At 63.5% G+C, this 17,036-nt stretch overlaps 1 protein-coding gene across 2 annotated transcripts; it reads right to left on the minus strand.

The window, feature by feature from the left end:
* Window positions 1–3,717: 3,717 nt before the first annotated feature.
* Window positions 3,718–10,666, minus strand: LOC115524734 (mas-related G-protein coupled receptor member F). 2 transcript variants are annotated; one of them, XM_030331315.1, is made up of 5 exons: window positions 10,516–10,666; window positions 9,526–9,618; window positions 7,913–7,961; window positions 7,691–7,804; window positions 3,718–4,701 (listed from the first exon to the last, which is right to left on the minus strand). In XM_030331315.1, exons 4-5 carry the CDS (start codon window positions 7,778–7,780, stop codon window positions 3,718–3,720), a joined length of 1,074 nt encoding a protein of 357 aa, XP_030187175.1. In that variant the 5' UTR covers window positions 7,781–7,804; window positions 7,913–7,961; window positions 9,526–9,618; window positions 10,516–10,666. The 2 variants fall into 2 exon arrangements, with proteins under 2 accessions (XP_030187175.1, XP_030187176.1); XM_030331316.1 differs by lacking the exon at window positions 9,526–9,618.
* Between the last annotated feature and the right edge of the window lie 6,370 nt (window positions 10,667–17,036).

Raw genomic sequence — 17,036 nt, forward strand, 5'->3', positions numbered from 1 at the left:
GCGGTGCCCCTGGACCCCCAACTCGCAGTGCTTTGCTGGCGGGGGCTTACGGGGCCACTGAGCCTTTGGAGGGTGACTGTGGCTCCACAGTGGGTGCGAACGGGCAGTCCTTTGGAGCCCTGCTGAGAAGTTTCACTGGTTTTGCAGGTGGAGCTCTTAGCCCAGGGCCCGCTGCGCCTACTATGTCGTCCCTAATAGTCCCCAGTGCGTGGGACAGGCCGTTCCCCTGAATGTCCCTCCTTCGGGGCCACCCTGCTGCCTCCTGTCCACCTTGCCGCTGCCCGTGCGTCACCAGGGATTTAGCTCCTGAGGCCTGTGCCCGGTATGTGACAAAACCCGTGCCCCACAGCTTATAGGTGGCGGCCCCCTGTCCCTCTGGGGCTTGCTCCTGACTTTCCAAATTTGGCCCCTTTGCGTCCTTTGCGTCGTCTAGGAGTGCACTCGTCGGCTGGCACCTTTCTGCACTGATCGCCACCGAACGCTCCGCCCGCAGCCCAACCCCGGCCCCTTCACCCACCCACCCCGTGTAGCCCGCATAGCCCGTGGTGGTAGAAAGTCGGGCTTGGTAACCGCTGGGGGCCGGGGCAGGGAGACAAGTGTTACTCGTTGCCTGCGAGCTCCTCCCCAGGGACGCTGACACCGCTCGCTGAACGCTGCCGACCAGAGGTTGTCAGGGGAGGATGGCCAGACCCCTTGCTCCAGACAGTTCCAGGGTGGATTCCCGTGACGCTCAGGGCCTCCGTTTCCTGCCTTCACCAGACACCCAGGAAGGAGGAGGCTGGGGGTGGGCCCAGCTGAGCTGCCTGGGGAGGGGTAGGTAGTGAAGGTGCATCTGGCCCACCCCGCAGCGAGCTCCCCTCCCGGCCCTTTTAGTAATTAAATACCCCAGGAGGGAGGAGCAAAGCGGCCGTGAGCCTCTCTGCCATTAGCACGGAGCGAGGTGGTCCAGGCTGTGGCTAGATGTGCAGGCTGCATAGGATAGGTGGTCCAGGCTCGGGGATTGGAGGGGGAGGAGAAGGCGCGCTCCCTGGAAAGACTGTATCGATCCACACCCGAGAAGGGGCCAGAGGCTGGGGGAGGCCCGATCCCCAGAGTTCACCCCCAGCCTCCCAGGGCTGGCGCCCACCCAGCTCAGGCGGATGTGCCTCCCCATAGGGGCTCAGCCCTTCCCTGACGCCCGGGCCCTGCAGTGAGTGAGGGCCGCCCGCCCGCCTGCCGGCCCGGGCCTGGGTTCTGAGCTCCTGTGGCCGGACCCGGGCAGCGAGGCGGCTCCAAGCTCCTGGGGGTGGGTAGCTCCCGGCAGCGGACTCGGGGCTGGGTGGGGGCTCCTGAGGAACCCCTGGGCCCCCTTCAGGACGGGAGGCATCTCCACCCGCCTGGAGGCCGGCTGCTGGAAGCTTTTCCAGGGAGGGGGTCCTACTCTCGCCCCCCCCGCCCCCCGCAGGTGTCCTCAGGACCCCACCTGCTTCTGAGTCCCCAGGGGTTTCAGATGTGAGGCCCCCAACTCTGCTCCTCGGGGACTCTTTGACTGGTGGCGGGGAGTGTGTATCGAGGGTGTGGGGGGGGGTGGGGGGGTGGAGTGGTGGGGAGAGATGGGGGTGGGGGGATGGGCGTTGGAGGGTGAGGGGGTGGGGGGGGGGGGGAGGGGGGGGGGGGGCTGGGGAGCGGAAGAGGTAGGCATACTGACCCCCGCCCCCCGAGGCTCCTCTGCCTCTGGGCACACGGACACGCGGACACACGGACACACGGACAGATGCAGACACGGGTGCGTCTCTCCCTGCAGAGCAGCTGCCTCGATAGGAGAAGCAGCCGGGTCTGTTGGAAAGGGGAGCACAGGAGCAGTGGCCTGGAGAGGCCGGGAGGGATGAGCCCGGCCAGCTGGGGGGCCGGTCCCCAAGAAATGCACTTGGGGGTCAGCCCACCCGGGGGGGCCTCCTGTGGCCCCTGCTCTGGGAGCGGGTCCAGGGTCTGCGGGTGGAACGCTGGCCGCCGGACGGGCCCGGAGGTACTGCTGCCACCGGCCCCCTCCCAGCCCCTCCCGGCCTGCCCCCTCCCTTCCCCCTCCCGGCCGCCGGCGCACAGAGGCCCTGCTCTCTGCCCTGGGCTCTCCTTGGGCCCATGAAGTGAGCAGAATCCCCCCAGAGCTTCCCCAAAACGGGGCTGGGATCCCAGGCTGGACACCTAGAGCCTAAGACGGGCCTCTTGGGACGCTGGCTGGAGGACAGGGCTGGGGGCCGGGGGGGGGGGGCAGTCAGGGAGCCTCTGGCCTGGCTCTAGTTGAAGTCTCCCCTGGGAGGGGCTCCAGCCTATTGCTGGGCAGTAGGGAGGTGCCACCCCCAGCCCCCACCCTGGAGGGTTGGGGACAGAGGGGGGCATTCCGGACAGGGATGGAATCAGCAGCCCAACCCGGGGAGCCCCTGTGTGGACACACTGTGGGCCTTACAGGCAGGGACCGCATTAGCCAGCACCGGGCCTGGCAGTGACTAGGGACCATGAGGAGTGTTTCCAAGGGGAGCAGGGGGGCCCAGAACGGGTGAGAAAGGGCACAGGCTTTAGCCAAGAGGACAGTGTGGCTGACCAAAACCCCTTCTGGCAGAGGGGTGGAAACCCTACCGGGAGAGGGAGCACCCTGGAGGTATAGACAGACCAGCCGGGGGAGGGGGCGTCCCGGAGGTGTAGACGGACCAGCCAGGGGAGGGGACACAAGAGCTGGGGTACGGAGCAGGTTGGGTGGGGCACAGCATGGCCAGGCGGCCATCTGGGCCCATAGGCGCTGAAGGGCGCCCTCACCGTGGAAGAACACAGACGGGACCGAGGGCAGGGAGCCTTGCTCGGTGCACGATATAAAATGTTTATTGATATACATTTATTGGCTTCCATAAAACTTGCATGGGCTGCACAGGGCCACTGTGCTTGGAGGTGGGCTGGGGTGGCCGGGTCGAGCCAGCGCCTGCTCCCAGGCGGGGGCTGGAGCCCAGAGGCTGCTGGCCGGTCTGCCGAGCCCCGAGGACCAGGCACGTGGCAGCCTGCACTCCGGAGGGGGTCCCGGGGCTGGCCGCATGGAGTCCGAGAAGGGAGTGATCTGTCCACGCCGGCCCGAGCTCCGTCCCGGCAGGCTGCTTGCCATGACAAGAAACCAGCCCCCCTCTGCCCCCGTTAAAGTCCCCAAAGGATTCCTGGACGGGGGCTGGGGCGTTGTGTGCAGAAAGACCGAACTCCAAGGCAGGTTAACCAGAACCTTCTCCCAGGTAGCACCATTGCGCTCAGGTCGGCTCCCCGACATTGCTTGGACTGGATGGAATGGAGAGAACAGGTGCCCTAGCGGGGGCGCAGCTGCTGACCCCCGGGGGCGACCGTGCTGGCTGTGTCGTTTTCAAGGAGGGCAGATTCAAAGGGGCAGGAGGCGGACGGGCCTGGGTGACCCCCCGCCTCCCCTTGACCAGCCCGGGGTGACTTCCATACATAGGCCTCTGGGCGCCGAGGACAATGTCTGCGGGGGGGGGGGGGTGTCTGTCGGGGCCCGTTTGCAGGTGGCTTCTCAGTCTCCCGGTGGCCCCTAGCGCCTCCAGCCCTCGGGGAAGGAGGCGCGAGGGCAGGAAGCGACTTTTCTCCTTGCACTTGGGCCCCGGGGCGGTGGCCGAGCTCCCGTCCTGCGGCAGAAGGTCTCTGGAGGCCGCGGCCCCTGCCTCCCCCCCCCCCCCCCCGGGCGCTGGCCTCTCAGGAGGCGTTCCCAGAGGGGCACTGCATCTCCATGGTGACCGTGTTGGGCGTGCCGCCCCCGGCCTCCCCCAGCTCGGCGCCGTCTCGCAGGGCCCGCTGGAAGACCACCCTGAGAGGCTCCCACAGCCGCTGTGACTTGTCCCTCCCGGCCAGGAAGTACACGACCGGCTTGGCACTGCTGTTGATGCAGATGCACAGGTCGGTGACATACTCGGGGAAGGGGGCCGGGATCTGGAAGACCCAAAAGAGGAACCAGTCGACCCCCAGGTAGATGGAGGACACGAGGAACACTGAAACCACGGCCAGGACGACGTGGCTGAGCTTCACGGAGCGCTGGCGCCTCCGGGCCCTGCACTCCGTGTGCAGGATGAGCACCAGGCAGGGCAGCACCATGAGCGGGCAGAAGACCAGGAAAAGCAGGATGCCCAGGAAGGCGTCCATGTGCCTGCAGCCCACGCCGGACGCTCGGTGGCCCAGGAACACGCAGAAGTAGTTGTGGACGGTGGTGACCAGGAGCGACAGGGCCCAGAGCAGGGCGCACGCCACGGCCGACAGGCGCTTGGGCCGCCGGCGCCAGAACCAGGCGGGGAAGACGACCGACAGGCAGCGCTCCGAGCTGATGGCCGGCAGGAGGCTCACGCCGGCGACAAACATGCAGAGCCCCGCGACCCTGCACACGGCGCGGACGTAGGCGGCGAACGTGCCCAGGAAGCCGCCCGTGTTCAGGACGGAGAGCACGGCCTTGCTGCAGAGGTAGCCGGCGTCAGCGCCGGCCAGGTGCAGGAAGTAGACGGAGAAGGGGCTCCTCTTGATGGAGAAGCCGAAAAACCACAGGACCAGCCCGTTGCCCACCAGGCCACACAGGCACAGGAGCAGGAAGATGTAGTCCATGACGGCCGGCGGTGGCGGCGTGGCGATCTGCTCGATGGTCAGGAAGCCACGGCCGTAGAGCGCCGGGGCCTCGCTCACGCCGGGACACATCTGTGCGGGGGGCAGAGGGCAGACGCCTGTGATGCTGGCTGGGCCCCGCCCCCACCCCTGCACCTGCAGCCCGGCGTCTGGAGCAGAGGCCACCCCCGTTCCCGCCTAGTGCCACCACTCTGCGCCGCGGTGTCGCAGAGCCTGCGGCTAGCAGCCTGGAGAGGGCCGACAGGGGCGACGTCAGTCCCCCGGAAAGGCACCCGATCGCCCACCTGTCGGAACAGACTTTGGGCCACGAGTGTCCTCGTCACGAGAGGTGAGGAAAGCCCGGGGGACCTTTCCAGATTGCAGGACGATGGATCCGCGACCGGAAAGGCCACGCGGCGTCCCGGACCTCACGGTGGCTCTAAGGGTTGCCGGAGAGGATGTCACGGGGCGCCGGGGGGATGTGCGAATGGACCGCGTGTCCTGGGATGGCACCAACCCTGGATTGGCACTGTGGCTCCGTCCTGGAATGTCCTTGTTCTTAAGGGGTACGGGCTGTTTGGGGACCAGGGGGCTTGATGTCTGCAAACCTGCTTCCCAACAATTCTGGGAAGGAGCCTATCGTGAGGTGCACAGAGAGAAAGCGCAGGTGGTAAGAGGCTGACGATGAACCGGTGAAGGGCGTATCTGCGTATGAGCGGCTCTCGCCCGTCTCCTGTACGTTTGCCATTTTCCCACCCAAACATGAAAATACTTAAAAAAAATAATAATAATTGGGGGCGCCTGGGTGGCTCAGTCGGTTGAGCGTCCGACTCCTGGTTTCGGCTCAGGTCGTGATCTCACGGGGTTCATGGGATCGAGCCCAGCCGGGAGCCTGCTTGGGGTGCTGTCTCTGCCCCTCCCCTGCTCGCACGAGCACCCTCCAGAGCTCGCTCTCTCTCTCTCTCTCTCTCAAAAAAAATAATAAAGTTAAAGATAAAATAATTGATTTTAAAAAGTGGACCCTGGCCCTAACTGGAGCAGGACTGTGTCCCATAATGGGATCGGGGAGGCCTGGGGAATCAGAGGCGGTCCCCTGGGGGGCCAGGGAGACTCTGGCTTTCTGGATCATGACGGGTCTCGGTGTGGGCCAGGGATTCCCTGGGGAGGGGGAGACACTGGAGGCCACAGCTGTTTATGCTCTGGGGAAGCACTTTGATACTTGAACAAGCTGTGGCTGCCTGAGGGCACCCGGCTGGGTTTCTGTCTTGCCTGCTGGGTCTGGGCGAGGTGGGTCCCCTGCGACTGTGGGGGAGGGGCGGCAGATCTGAGCAAGGTGGGCTTTGCTCCAGCTGGTGGGTGCTGGGGGGGGCGGGTTTTGGGGGGGTGGGGGACACGACCGTGGGCCCAGTGGCCCCATCGCCCTTTCCCCAGACAAGCCCGAACTCTGGATTGTAACGTGAACCTCCCTGATCTTTACATGTTTGCATTTAAAAAACATCCTGTGGGCCAAACACAACACATCTACAGGCTGGATGCATTCTCAGGCTGTCATTTTGACCTCTCATTCCGAGTGACAAGGCTGCCCAGAGCGCTGTCACCGCCTGCTCTCAGCCTGGGAAGATATCACTAACCCTTCCCACAGAGCCTGAACCTGACCCTTGACCCCGGGGTAACGCCGGGTATTCCTTCGTTCCCACTGCTCGTGACTCCCTCCCGAAGAAAACAAACAGGTTCTGGAGGCTGGAGCGTTCTGCCACCTTCCGGATGGCCCCCAGCTCTGCCAGAAAGCTGGGGCCTGATCCCCCATAACAGCTCTTCCATCCTGGCTCCGGCCAAGGGGAATCTGCAAGCAGGGGCCGGAGGGCGTTGGCCAAACTTTGGGGAGACTCTGTGAGGTCAGGGTAAGCTCTTTAAGGGCGTCCTATTCACCACGCATCATGCTCTAGGTACATTTATTGGCTCAGCATCTCTGTCTGTCTGTCTGTCAGCCACCGAGCCCCTTGGCTTCCTCTTTGCTCAGCCTTTCCTGTTGGTGGCTTTGCCTCACCCCGCCCCCGGCTGGGGCACCAGACCCAGAATCCGTAAGACCCGGTGCCCAGACAAGCCCACGCAGAGGGATCACTCAGAGCTTCTCCAGGCTGGAAAAAGTCTGCAATCCCTTCCTCGGAGTCAGAGCGGGAGGGCCGGGTGAGTCACGGGGCATGTGGCTGCCATCTCCAGCCACATCCCGCCTTGTAAAATGCCTGCCCCGGAGCCTGGCCCCCCTCCCGGGGCTCTGGTTTTCTCTGGAGGTTTCTGGAGACTTCTCCCCAGCCAGTCCCATCGCTGCGTCCCGTGGCTGCTGCCCCACGGTGGTCACTATGGGAGGAGGCTAAGGGACACGGGCCCCGGGCAGGAGTCCGGCCTCTGCTCAGACCTCGGGGCTCGTCCCAGTCTAGTTACTGGCCCATCGCAAGCCTGGGTCTCCTCGAATGTGGATGAGGTCGTACTGGGTAAACTCGAGGGGGTCCCTCCAATTTGGAGACTGTTTCGCCTGGGATTCAGAAGGGAATTCCAGAATTCTCAAGGACCTCAGAGAAGTAGGGGGCTGGGAAGAGAAGAAGGGGTGCTGGCCTGGTGCGTTGTCAGAGTCTCGGCCCCGGCGGGTGCCTGGACCGCCAGACCCTGGCCTCACGGGGTGGCCCGGAGCAGGTGGTGCTCCGTGGGGCACACGACATCAGCGCCACCTTGCAGCCAGCGTCTCAGGGCCTCCTGGCAGGGACTGGCCACGGGAAAACGCTGACCACCCCGTCTCCACGGGGGAGAGGCGGAACAAGGCCGGTCAAGGTGGTAACGGAGCACAGGGTCTGCACAGGGAGGGATTCGAGGCTTCGGTTCCCCGTGCTTGTCTCACTGATGAGGACACTGGAGACCTGGGGGGCCACACGGTCCAGAGGGCCTGCCGCCCACCTGTTCGTCCTTTGACGGAGGATGGGCCCGGGCGGCAGAGTGCAGGGGGAGGAGGTCCTGGGCTCCGTCTGCCTCTCCCACCACACCCGGCCCGACGGTGCCCGGACCCCCTCTGCTGCCGGCCAGCACTTGCCTTGTTCCTGTCCCCGGGATGGGCCTCCCAGGAACAGTTTCCCACCATCTCCAGGCCCGGCGAGTCCAGACTCCTCACGGCTCCGCTCATGGCTCGCGGCCCCGCACACCTCCCCTGGCAAAGGAACAAAGGGTCACGTCAGGGCAGCCGTGTCCCCCCCCCCCGCCCAGAAAGCCCCTCCACCTTCCGGATCCCCGTCCCCAGGCTCCAGGGGGCTCTCACCTTAGAGGAAAAGGCTGACAAGCCAGCACGTGGCTCCCTCCGGGCAGGGCTGTGTGGGAGGCACAGAGGTCATCCTGCTGAGTACGGGACAGGTCACATCCATATACACTGTCCCCTCCTGCCTGGGCTCCTCGTCCCCCCCCCCCCCCACGATACTCTAGATACTCTCTGCTGCTTGCTGGGGGAGAAGCCCCTCTCCTTCCCCCCTTCTTGCTTGATCTGTGAGATTTCTGCGACCAGATGGCTTCTGGGGACGTACGTTTATACCCGTACACATTCCTGGGCTCCTCCTTTCTGCCGGCCCACGGTGGTGGCACAGGGGTCCCCGGCAGTCGGTGGCAGCCAACCCAGCGGCCACCATCGCTTTTGGTCTTCATTCCCCGTTACGGAGCAGGTAGCATTGCTCCCCCATGAGGGGCACTCCAGGGCTCCGGGAGGTGAGGCCCCCTGCCCGGGGTGCATGTGACAACAGCAAGTTCGGAGATTTTGTGCGTGCTTGAGACTAGAGGGGCTGGAGCAGCTGGAGGGAGCCAGCCAGGACGGCTCTGGGGGTGGCGGGGTGGACATCCCCACCTGGGGGAGGCTGCCCCGCGCTGGCCGGGCAGAGCATTGGTCCATCTGCCCCAGGTGCCCCTTCGAACGGTCTCCTGTCCCCCAACCTGAGCTCCGCTCCAGCAGGCAAGCACCCGTCCCTCCCCCCGTGCAGGTGGGGAAACTGAGGCTGAGCCGCAGGCCGCCGGCACCCCTCTCCCCATGCGAGGAATGCTGCTGCTCGGCGGCCTCCCCCAGAATTCCTTCCCCGATGCGGCAGGCCTGGGGAAGGCTGGGGCGGGCCGAGCCAGGCACGCCAGTCGTTGGCCGGGAAGGGGGGCTGTCCGCGCGCTGCCTGCACCCTCTTTAGTGCTCGTCCTCTCGAGCCCCGAGCCCCGGCGCGGGGGGGATGCGCGGAGAACAGAACAGCGAGGGCATCAGACCCCTGGCCCGCCAGCGGCCCGGCTCCCTTCCGGGCCCCCGCCCCCCACAGCGCCCTTCTGCCCCAGGCCCTTGGGCAGAGTGGCCGTGTGTGTTGTGGGCAAGCGCTTGTGCGCCCGGCAGGTGGGTCTCAGCGTGGCCTGCCGTGACAGTGCCTGCTGGCGCCAGTGCCCCAGGTGGCTGTACGCGGGGTGGGGGCCCTGGTGCTCGACGATCGGTGGGCGAGTCTGCGTGCGTGTGCGTGCAGAGAGCAGGTGCTGCGAAGGGTGGATCTGTAGCCCCCCCCACCGCCCCCCGGGCGTCATCCGGGCTCCAGCCCCTGCACTGTCCCCACTGCCTCCCCCCGGGTCTCATGCTTACCCACCCGCTGGGGCTTCCCTCTCCTGCCTGCAACCCCAAAGCTACCGGCCCCTCAGACCCTATCCTTCCTGGTCCCCTTCGCCCCCGTCCCCGGCGTTCCCGCTCGGCCGTCCTGGTCGCACGCCATCCTGGGTCTGGGCGCTCGGGGACGTCCTGACTGCAAACCTTGCCCTCTCACCCCAGCCGAGCTAGGCCCCCGGCACACAGATGCCCCGAAAGGGCAGCCGGCCGGGGCCAGCCCGTGATGCCCAGCTTGGACCCGGCTCGTAGGAAGGGCTCACCTCTGCCGGTTGCTTCCACGTGGGGGCCTCCCTACTGTGTCTCCTCCCGCCTGCCCCGGGCAGTCTGGAAAGCTATGGCGCCCAGGCAGAGATCTGGAAGCCAAGCGGACCCCCCAGACGGACGATGAGAAGACACGTGTGCGTGACACGCGTAAGGCGTGTGCGTGAGCGGCGTGTGCGAGCAGGGGCGGAGGGGTGGGCGCCTCGCGTATTCTTGGGGTGGGGTCTGGGCTGTGGCAGAACCAGCTGCTGCTACGGCAGGACGACGAAAGCTGTCGGCTCGGTGCACCCCTGACCCTCCCTTCAAGGCACAAGGCCCACTGGGGCTCCGGCCGCCTGTCGGCCCCCTCTCGGCCCACCCTGCCACGAGTCAGCCCCCAGTTTGTCGGGGACGGGGACGGGGCGAGGCTGTCCTCCAGTGGGCACGGTCAAGCCCTGCTTCCCTGATTGTCTTCCCAGCCCCTCTCCTCGCCACCCCACTGCCCCCCCCCCCGACCCCTCCAGCTCACAACTGAATTGAAGAGGCTACTCTGGGGACTGGAGAGCCCACAGCACTCCAGGTGCCATCTGTCCGGGAGAAGGTGGGAGGTCGCGGGCCGTGCAGCCCCTGGGAACAGTGGGAGCCATCTCTCTGCACTTGGGACGCTGCCGGCTGGGTGTTCCCTTCCCGCCCTTCCAGAAAGCGGACTTGGACGGCTGGCGAGGGTGGGGGTAGGGCCAGAGGGGGAGGTCGGGAGTGGAGGACAGCACGGGGGTCAGGCCCTGCCAGGATGCCGGCTCCTGCCGCCGCCGGAGGGGGGACCGTCAGGGCCTCGGGAGTGTGCGGGAGGCGGCTCTGGAGGGTCAGGGTTCCTGCCTGGAGCCACGTGATTTCTGGGGGCTGCCCGCCCTGACGGCGCCCACCTCATTCTCCCTCCCCGCCTGGCCTCCTCCCTGCAGCCCTGGTTCCCAGAACGCCCTGCCCTGGGCCCAGGGCCCCCGCAGACCCACCTGCAGCTGCCCAGGTCCTCGGAGGTCTCTCCTTCCTGGAGCACGACACCGGCCTCTGGCCGCCGACCCGCCAGGGCAGCGGGCCAGCCCAGAGCACTGGCTGGAGCCTCAGAAAACGCGAGCTCAGAGCAGAGGACGGCCCTTGCTTGCCCGCCCGCCGGAGGAGATGGCTCTGGGAGCAGAACCCGCCCCAAACCCAATTCCAGGCCCGGAGGGAGGGGGAAGGGGAGGAGGGGGGAGGAGGGGCCGAGCCCCAGCTGGGATGAAGCTTCGGGAAGGAATGCCCCGCTCGGGACCCCCCCCCCCCCCCGCCCAGGCCTCGCTGGGCGCTCATCCCCCGGCCTGGTGACGTCATGTTGGCCCGAGCACTGCTTCGGGAGTCCAGCTGTTCATCTCCCTTGCGCCCTCGCAGCTCCGCTGGGCTGCTCTGGAGAAACAGCACCGGGCTGTCCGCTTGCCTGGGATTGGCTCCCACTGGGCATTTCGGGGCGCGCAGGCCCGCCAGGGGCAGGTCCCCACCCGGTGGTTCAAATGCACTCAGGGCTGGTGCGGAGGAGCCGGGAGGTGGCAAGGTGAGGGCTCCGTGGAGAAGGTGGCGCAGGCACTTTTGAGAGGTAGACTCGGGGGCAAGACGGCAATGCCACCCAGGTGTGGCCCCGTCCCCCTTCCCACCTGGAGTCTGCCTGGGGCGGGGGGGGGGGGGCCCTGCCGGCTTACGGAACCGGGAATTCCCTTTCTCCAGCCCTGATAGCAATCAGATGGCACAAGGGGAAAATCACAGCGCTCGCCTTGGGGGGTGGGGGGACTGGCGGGCTGTGCGTGCCTGACCCGCGGGAGGATGAGTCAGGCTTCCCCCCCTACCCTGCGAGCCTCCTCAGGGTCCTGGGGCAGCGAGGCAAAGCCTGAGGCGGGCGTCGGCGGGGGGGGGGGACGCAGGGGCCCCAGGGGGGACCGTGAGGACGGGGAGTGGTGAGGAGTGGCTTCCCCGGGGAGGCACCAGGAAAGGCACACACCCCTGCCCTGGGCCAACTTTCTCATGACCTCGGGGAGCCCGAGGGAGTTCCCGTCAGTGCTTTCTCTGTGGGAGGAAATGGTGCCCAGATGGGGGGCGGGGTGGGCACCCTGAAGAGGACCCAGAAATAGAGCGCGGCCCTGGCACCTGCCCTGGGGCCACGGGCCTCCTGACCCTGGATGGAGGGACCCGACGTCCCTGCAAACCCCAGAGCGGAGGGGGGAGCCTTGGACCGTGCCCTGCATGGCCCAGCGGGTCTTTGGGGGCCTTCGTTTTTAGGGAGGGGGTGAGAAGGAGGGCTCTAGGGTGCTAAAGCTCATGGCTACGCCCCAGAGAGAGAGAGAAGGAGGGAGGGAGGGAGGGAGGGAGGGAGAGGCTGGGCAGGGCGCAGGCAGCGGGGGTGACCCTCCCCTCCTCTCCAGGGCAGGCCAGCTGGGGCCCAGCTGGGCTGCTTGTTTACGTGGGGGGGCCAGGGGGAGGTGGGAGGAGGCCGGGGGAGGCTGGATGCAGACAAGTTCCAAGTGTAATTGCATTCGGACACTTAAAAGGAATTGTGCGAAGTGGACAGGAGCTCTAAAGCCTTATTTGGTCTGGAAATTTCTTTCAAGACGAATGGGAGGGACTCCTAAATGGGAAGGTCGTCCTTTACCTGGGTTTTTTCTGGGTCCCCCAGCCAGTGTGCCCACCTGGAGCAGGGAGTCGGGGCCGTGGGGGGCAGGTCTGGGGGCTGGGCTCCCGCAGGGACAGGGAGGGAGCCCCCGCCCCGGGCTGGCGCTCGGCCTCCCGCTGCCTCAGGCTCTGTGTGTGGGCTTGTCGCCATTCATTCATTCATTCATTCGTGCCCGGGCTCCCTCCGCAGGGCTTAGGACGGTGCCGAGACGCCAAGGCCACGGTCGGTCCCTCCCTGCTCTCTCACATCCTGTCCTCGTGCCCTGAGCCGCCGCCACCCTGCCATCCTCCCAGTACAAAGGATCTTTATTTGTAATTGTCCCCGGCCACGGGCCAAGGGTGCAGGCCGGGACCCTCCTCCGCTGGGGCTTCCTGGGGGCGGGAGGCAGGTTCTGGCTCCTGACAGGGCCCTTCTGGGGTCCACGATTGCCCTGCCGTTGCCGGATGACGGGCCGGGCGGGGACCAGCCCTCCGGCGGCCCCTCTGAGCCGCACCGCACGGCCCCCAGGGAGTTCCCTGCTCTTGCTGGCATTCACTGAGTGCCCGCTAAGTGCCGGGCGCTGTGCCCCAGGCTGCCGAACAGGACGGTGGAAGTCCAGCGAAGGCGGACCAGAATCAGACGGCCCAGACACGTGTGAAACCACACCTGAGCAGGAGGCCAGGTAGCTCAGGAGGGCTTCTCTGAGGAGGTGATGGTGGAGCCCGTGGAGAGTTGGGCAGGAGTGACTCGGGGGAGAAGGAGCAGGAAGGCATCCCCAGCAGAGGAAGTGGGCACGAGCAAAGGCCCCGGGGTAGGGAGGCGTGCCACACAGGTGAATTGGGGTGGCTGTGACCCCAGCCGGGCCGCTCTGAACGGCCCCTCCGGGCCCTCCTTGTGCCGTCCTCACCCTTCTGCTGCCATTTGTGCCATGCGCTCAGGGGACAGGTGCAGGGGTGACCAGGACAACCACAGCTGCACCATCCTGTGTCCTGTGAGTCGGGTCCGCCATCAGTTCCGTCGTTCAATCCTACAACACCCCCTGTCTCACAGGTTTCATGCAACACGTGTATACTGAGCACCTGCCCTGTGCCAGGCGCTGTTCTAGGCTCTGGGAAGCCACTGATGAATGAAACAGTCGTGAGCCCTGCCTGCAAGGTGCCCAGATTCTGGAAGTGAGGAAACTGAGGCCCAAGGAGCGACTGTGTGTTTCCCTTGGACACCTGCACCCCCCCCCAGCCCCCTACCCGCACTGCAGGACTTGAGCTGGGGGCTGGGGCCGCTTCATCTCTGCACCCCCAGCACTGGGCACGGAGGCATTGAGATACGGGGAGAGGTCCAGAACCCCGGGATCTCGTCCTGGCTTTGCCTCTGATGAACCGGGGGAAACTGAGCCTCGGTTTCCCAAGTTGGACTACAGAGGGATGGCAGGGGTGGGGGGGGTGCTTGGTGATGCTTCTGCTCTATGCCCCATGCCCATCTTCCCCTCCAGCTCCGGTAGGCCAGTCTCCCCCGTTCTCAGCAGGGCTACTGAGATCTGGTTCACACAGCAGACAGCTCGCTTCTTTAACATGTATAATGGTTTTAGTGTATTCACAGACTTGTGCAGCCGTCACCACCGTCTCAGTAGGGAACGCGTCGTCACCCCCAGAAGCAACCCTGTACCCGCGAGCGGTCACTCTGCAACCCCCCCCCCCCCCCCCCCCGTCCCCAGCCCCTGGTGACCACGAATCCACCGTCCGTCTGCCTGGATTTACTTGCCTGTCCTGACGCTCGATGGAAATGGAATTACACACGCAGCGGTCTCTCGTGCTTTGTTCCTTCCCCCGGTATAAAGTCATCAGGTTCACCCGTGTTGTGTTATGGCCCGGTACTGCACCCCTTCTTACGGTGAGAGGCTGGTTCCTTCGGGCCCTGTGGCCCGCCCTGTTCTCTTGCCCTTGGCTGAGATCCTCCAGGAGACGAGGCAAATGTGGACGTGGTCTGGGTCTCCCAGGTTAATGCCTTTGCCCTTTTGGCTCCAGCTCTGCAGATTACTCAAAGGTCTCTGCGAGGCCTAGCTGGCTTTCCGGATGGGCAAGGGTGAGCGGGAAGCCCTCCTCCTCCACTCTCCTCCTTTCTCCAGCTAGGCTGGACCACCTGTGATGGAAAGTGCATCCTGGGAATGAATGCAGAAGCCGACATTTTCCTCTGTCCTTCATGAGGGAGATTATTCATTTGTTCATTCATTCGTTCGTTCATCCACGTATCCATCCAACAGTCCGTCCATCCGTCCATCCATCCATCATCCTCCCACATGTGATCTGTCTGTCTGTCCATCCATCATCCATCCATATATGATCTGTCCGTCCGTCCATCCATCCATCATCCATCCACATGTGACCTGTCCGTCTGTCCATCCATCCATCCATCCATCCATCATCCATCCACATGTGATCTGTCCGTCCGTCCATCCATCCATCATCCATGCACATGTGATCTGTCTGTCTGTCCATCCATCATCCATCCACATGTGATCTGTCCGTCTGTCCATCCATCCATCCATCCATCCATCCACATGTGATCTGTCTGTCCGTCCATCCATCCATCCACATGTGATCTGTCCGTCCGTCCATCCATCCATCCATCCATCCACATGTGATCTGTCCGTCCGTCCATCCATCATCCATCCACATGTGATCTGTCCATCTGTCTATCCATCATCCATCCACATGTGACCTGTCTGTCTGTCCATCCATCCATCATCCATCCATATATGATCTGTCTGTCCGTCTATCCATCCATCATCCATCCACATGTGTTCTGTCCATCTGTCCATCCATCATCCATCCATATATGATCTGTCCGTCCGTCCATCCATCCATCATCCATCCACATGTGATCTGTCTGTCCATCCATCATCCATCCATATATGATCTGTCTGTCCGTCTGTCCATCCATCATCCATCCACATGTGATCTGCCCGTCTGTCCATCCATCCATCCATCATCCATCCACATGTGATCTGTCTGTCTGTCCATCCATCCATCCATCCATCCATCATCCATCCACATGTGATCTGTCCGTCCGTCCATCCATCCATCATCCATCCACATGTGACCTGTCCGTCTGTCCATCCATCATCCATCCACATGTGATCTGTCCGTCCGTCCATCCATCCATCCATCCATCCATCCACATGTGATCTGTCTGTCTGTCCATCCATCCATCCATCATCCATCCATATATGATCTCTCCATCCATCCGTCCATCCATCTATCCATCCATCCATCCATCCATCATCCATCCACATGTGACCTGTCCGTCTGTCCATCCATCATCCATCCATATATGATCTGTCCGTCCGTCTGTCCATCCATCATCCATCCACATGTAACCTGTCCATCCGTCCATCCATTCATCCATCCATCATCCATCCACATGTGATCTGTCCGTCTGTCCATCCATCCATCATCCATCCACATGTGATCTGTCCATCCATCTGTCCATCCATCCATCTATCCATCCATCATCCATCCACATGTGACCTGTCCGTCTGTCCATCCATCCATCATCCATCCACATGTGATCTGTCCATCTGTCCATCCATCATCCATCCATATATGATCTGTTCGTCCTTCCATCCATCCATCATCCATCCACATGTGACCTGTCCGTCTGTCCATCCATCATCCATCCATATATGATCTGTCCGTCCGTCCATCCATCCATCATCCATCCACATGTGACCCGTCTGTCCGTCCATCCATCCATCCACCATCCATCCATCCATCTCCCACACACCATCCATCCTTTCTTACCTACATTTACCACATATTTACTGAACACCAGCAATGGTGCTGGGAAAGAGTAGTGGATAAACCAGAACAGGCGGAGGGGAAAGGAGCCGGCAAAAGAAACGAATGAACACAAAAATTCCCACTGAGATCCATGTAGTGAGGAGGAGGGGCAAGTATGGTGATCGAGACTGAGGGAGGTGTGACGTAAAGTGAATAACGGCCACCTGAAATGTTGACCTCCTGATACCCAGGGTTGAGAATATGTGACCTTACAAACCAAAGGAGACTTGGCAGATATGATAAAGCTAAGGATCTTGAGACGGGTGATTATCCTGGATTATCTGGGCGAGGCTGCAAATTCTAAGGCCCTTAAAAGACAGAGGCAGAAGGCTCCGAGTGATGTGTGGTGAATGGGGTCGGTGGGGAGAGGCAGTTGATGTGATGACTGATCAAAGAGGTTGGAGGGATATGAAAAGGGACCTTGAGCCAAGGAACTCAAGTGGGTTCTAGAAGTTGTAAAAAGCAGGAAATGGCGTCTCCCCTAGGTGCTTCAGAAGGGACCAGCCCTGCCTCCCCCTTGGTTTTAGACTTCTGATCTCCGGAACTACAAGAGAATAAATGTCCGTTGTTTTAAGCCCCTGAATTTGTGGTCCTTTGCTGCTGCAGCATCGGGAAGTAATACAGGTGGCCGGTAGGGCTACCCAGCAAGGCCAGGGGGATAAAATCTCTTTCTGCTTTAGCGAGACCTGCAGCATCTGGGACAAGGGCAGCAGGTGCAGAGGCCCTGAGGTAGTAAGGATTTGGTGCGTTGGAAGAACAGAAAGGGTGACCGGGGGCAGGAGTGGGGAGGTGTGTGTGCTGAGGCTGGGGAGGTGGGTGCAGCCGCCAGCCCCCTGTCAGCCCAGGTGAAGAGCTGCCTCCTCAAGCCAAGGTCAGGATGCCTCCAGGCACAGCATCTGGCCGGCGTCCCATCGTTCCGGTTTGAGACTCTCTGCCCAGTTTCCAACCCCTCACTTCCCTAGTTCCTGGAAATTTCCCAACTGCGTCCACTTCTCTCCCTCCCCAGGGCCATTACCCTGGGGCG

This window comes from Lynx canadensis, chromosome D1 (genome assembly GCF_007474595.2).
Source record: "Lynx canadensis isolate LIC74 chromosome D1, mLynCan4.pri.v2, whole genome shotgun sequence".
Lineage (NCBI taxonomy): Eukaryota > Metazoa > Chordata > Mammalia > Carnivora > Felidae > Lynx > Lynx canadensis.

Bases quoted from the DNA above. Each gene is read 5' to 3' on its own strand.
- LOC115524734 (XM_030331316.1), bottom strand. From the start codon at position 7,780: ATGAGCGGAGCCGTGAGGAGTCTGGACTCGCCGGGCCTGGAGATGGTG. The intron at 4,702-7,690 runs GCAAGTGCTGGC...CCCCCCGCACAG, and splicing joins ATCCCGGGGACAGGAACAAG to ATGTGTCCCGGCGTGAGCGA.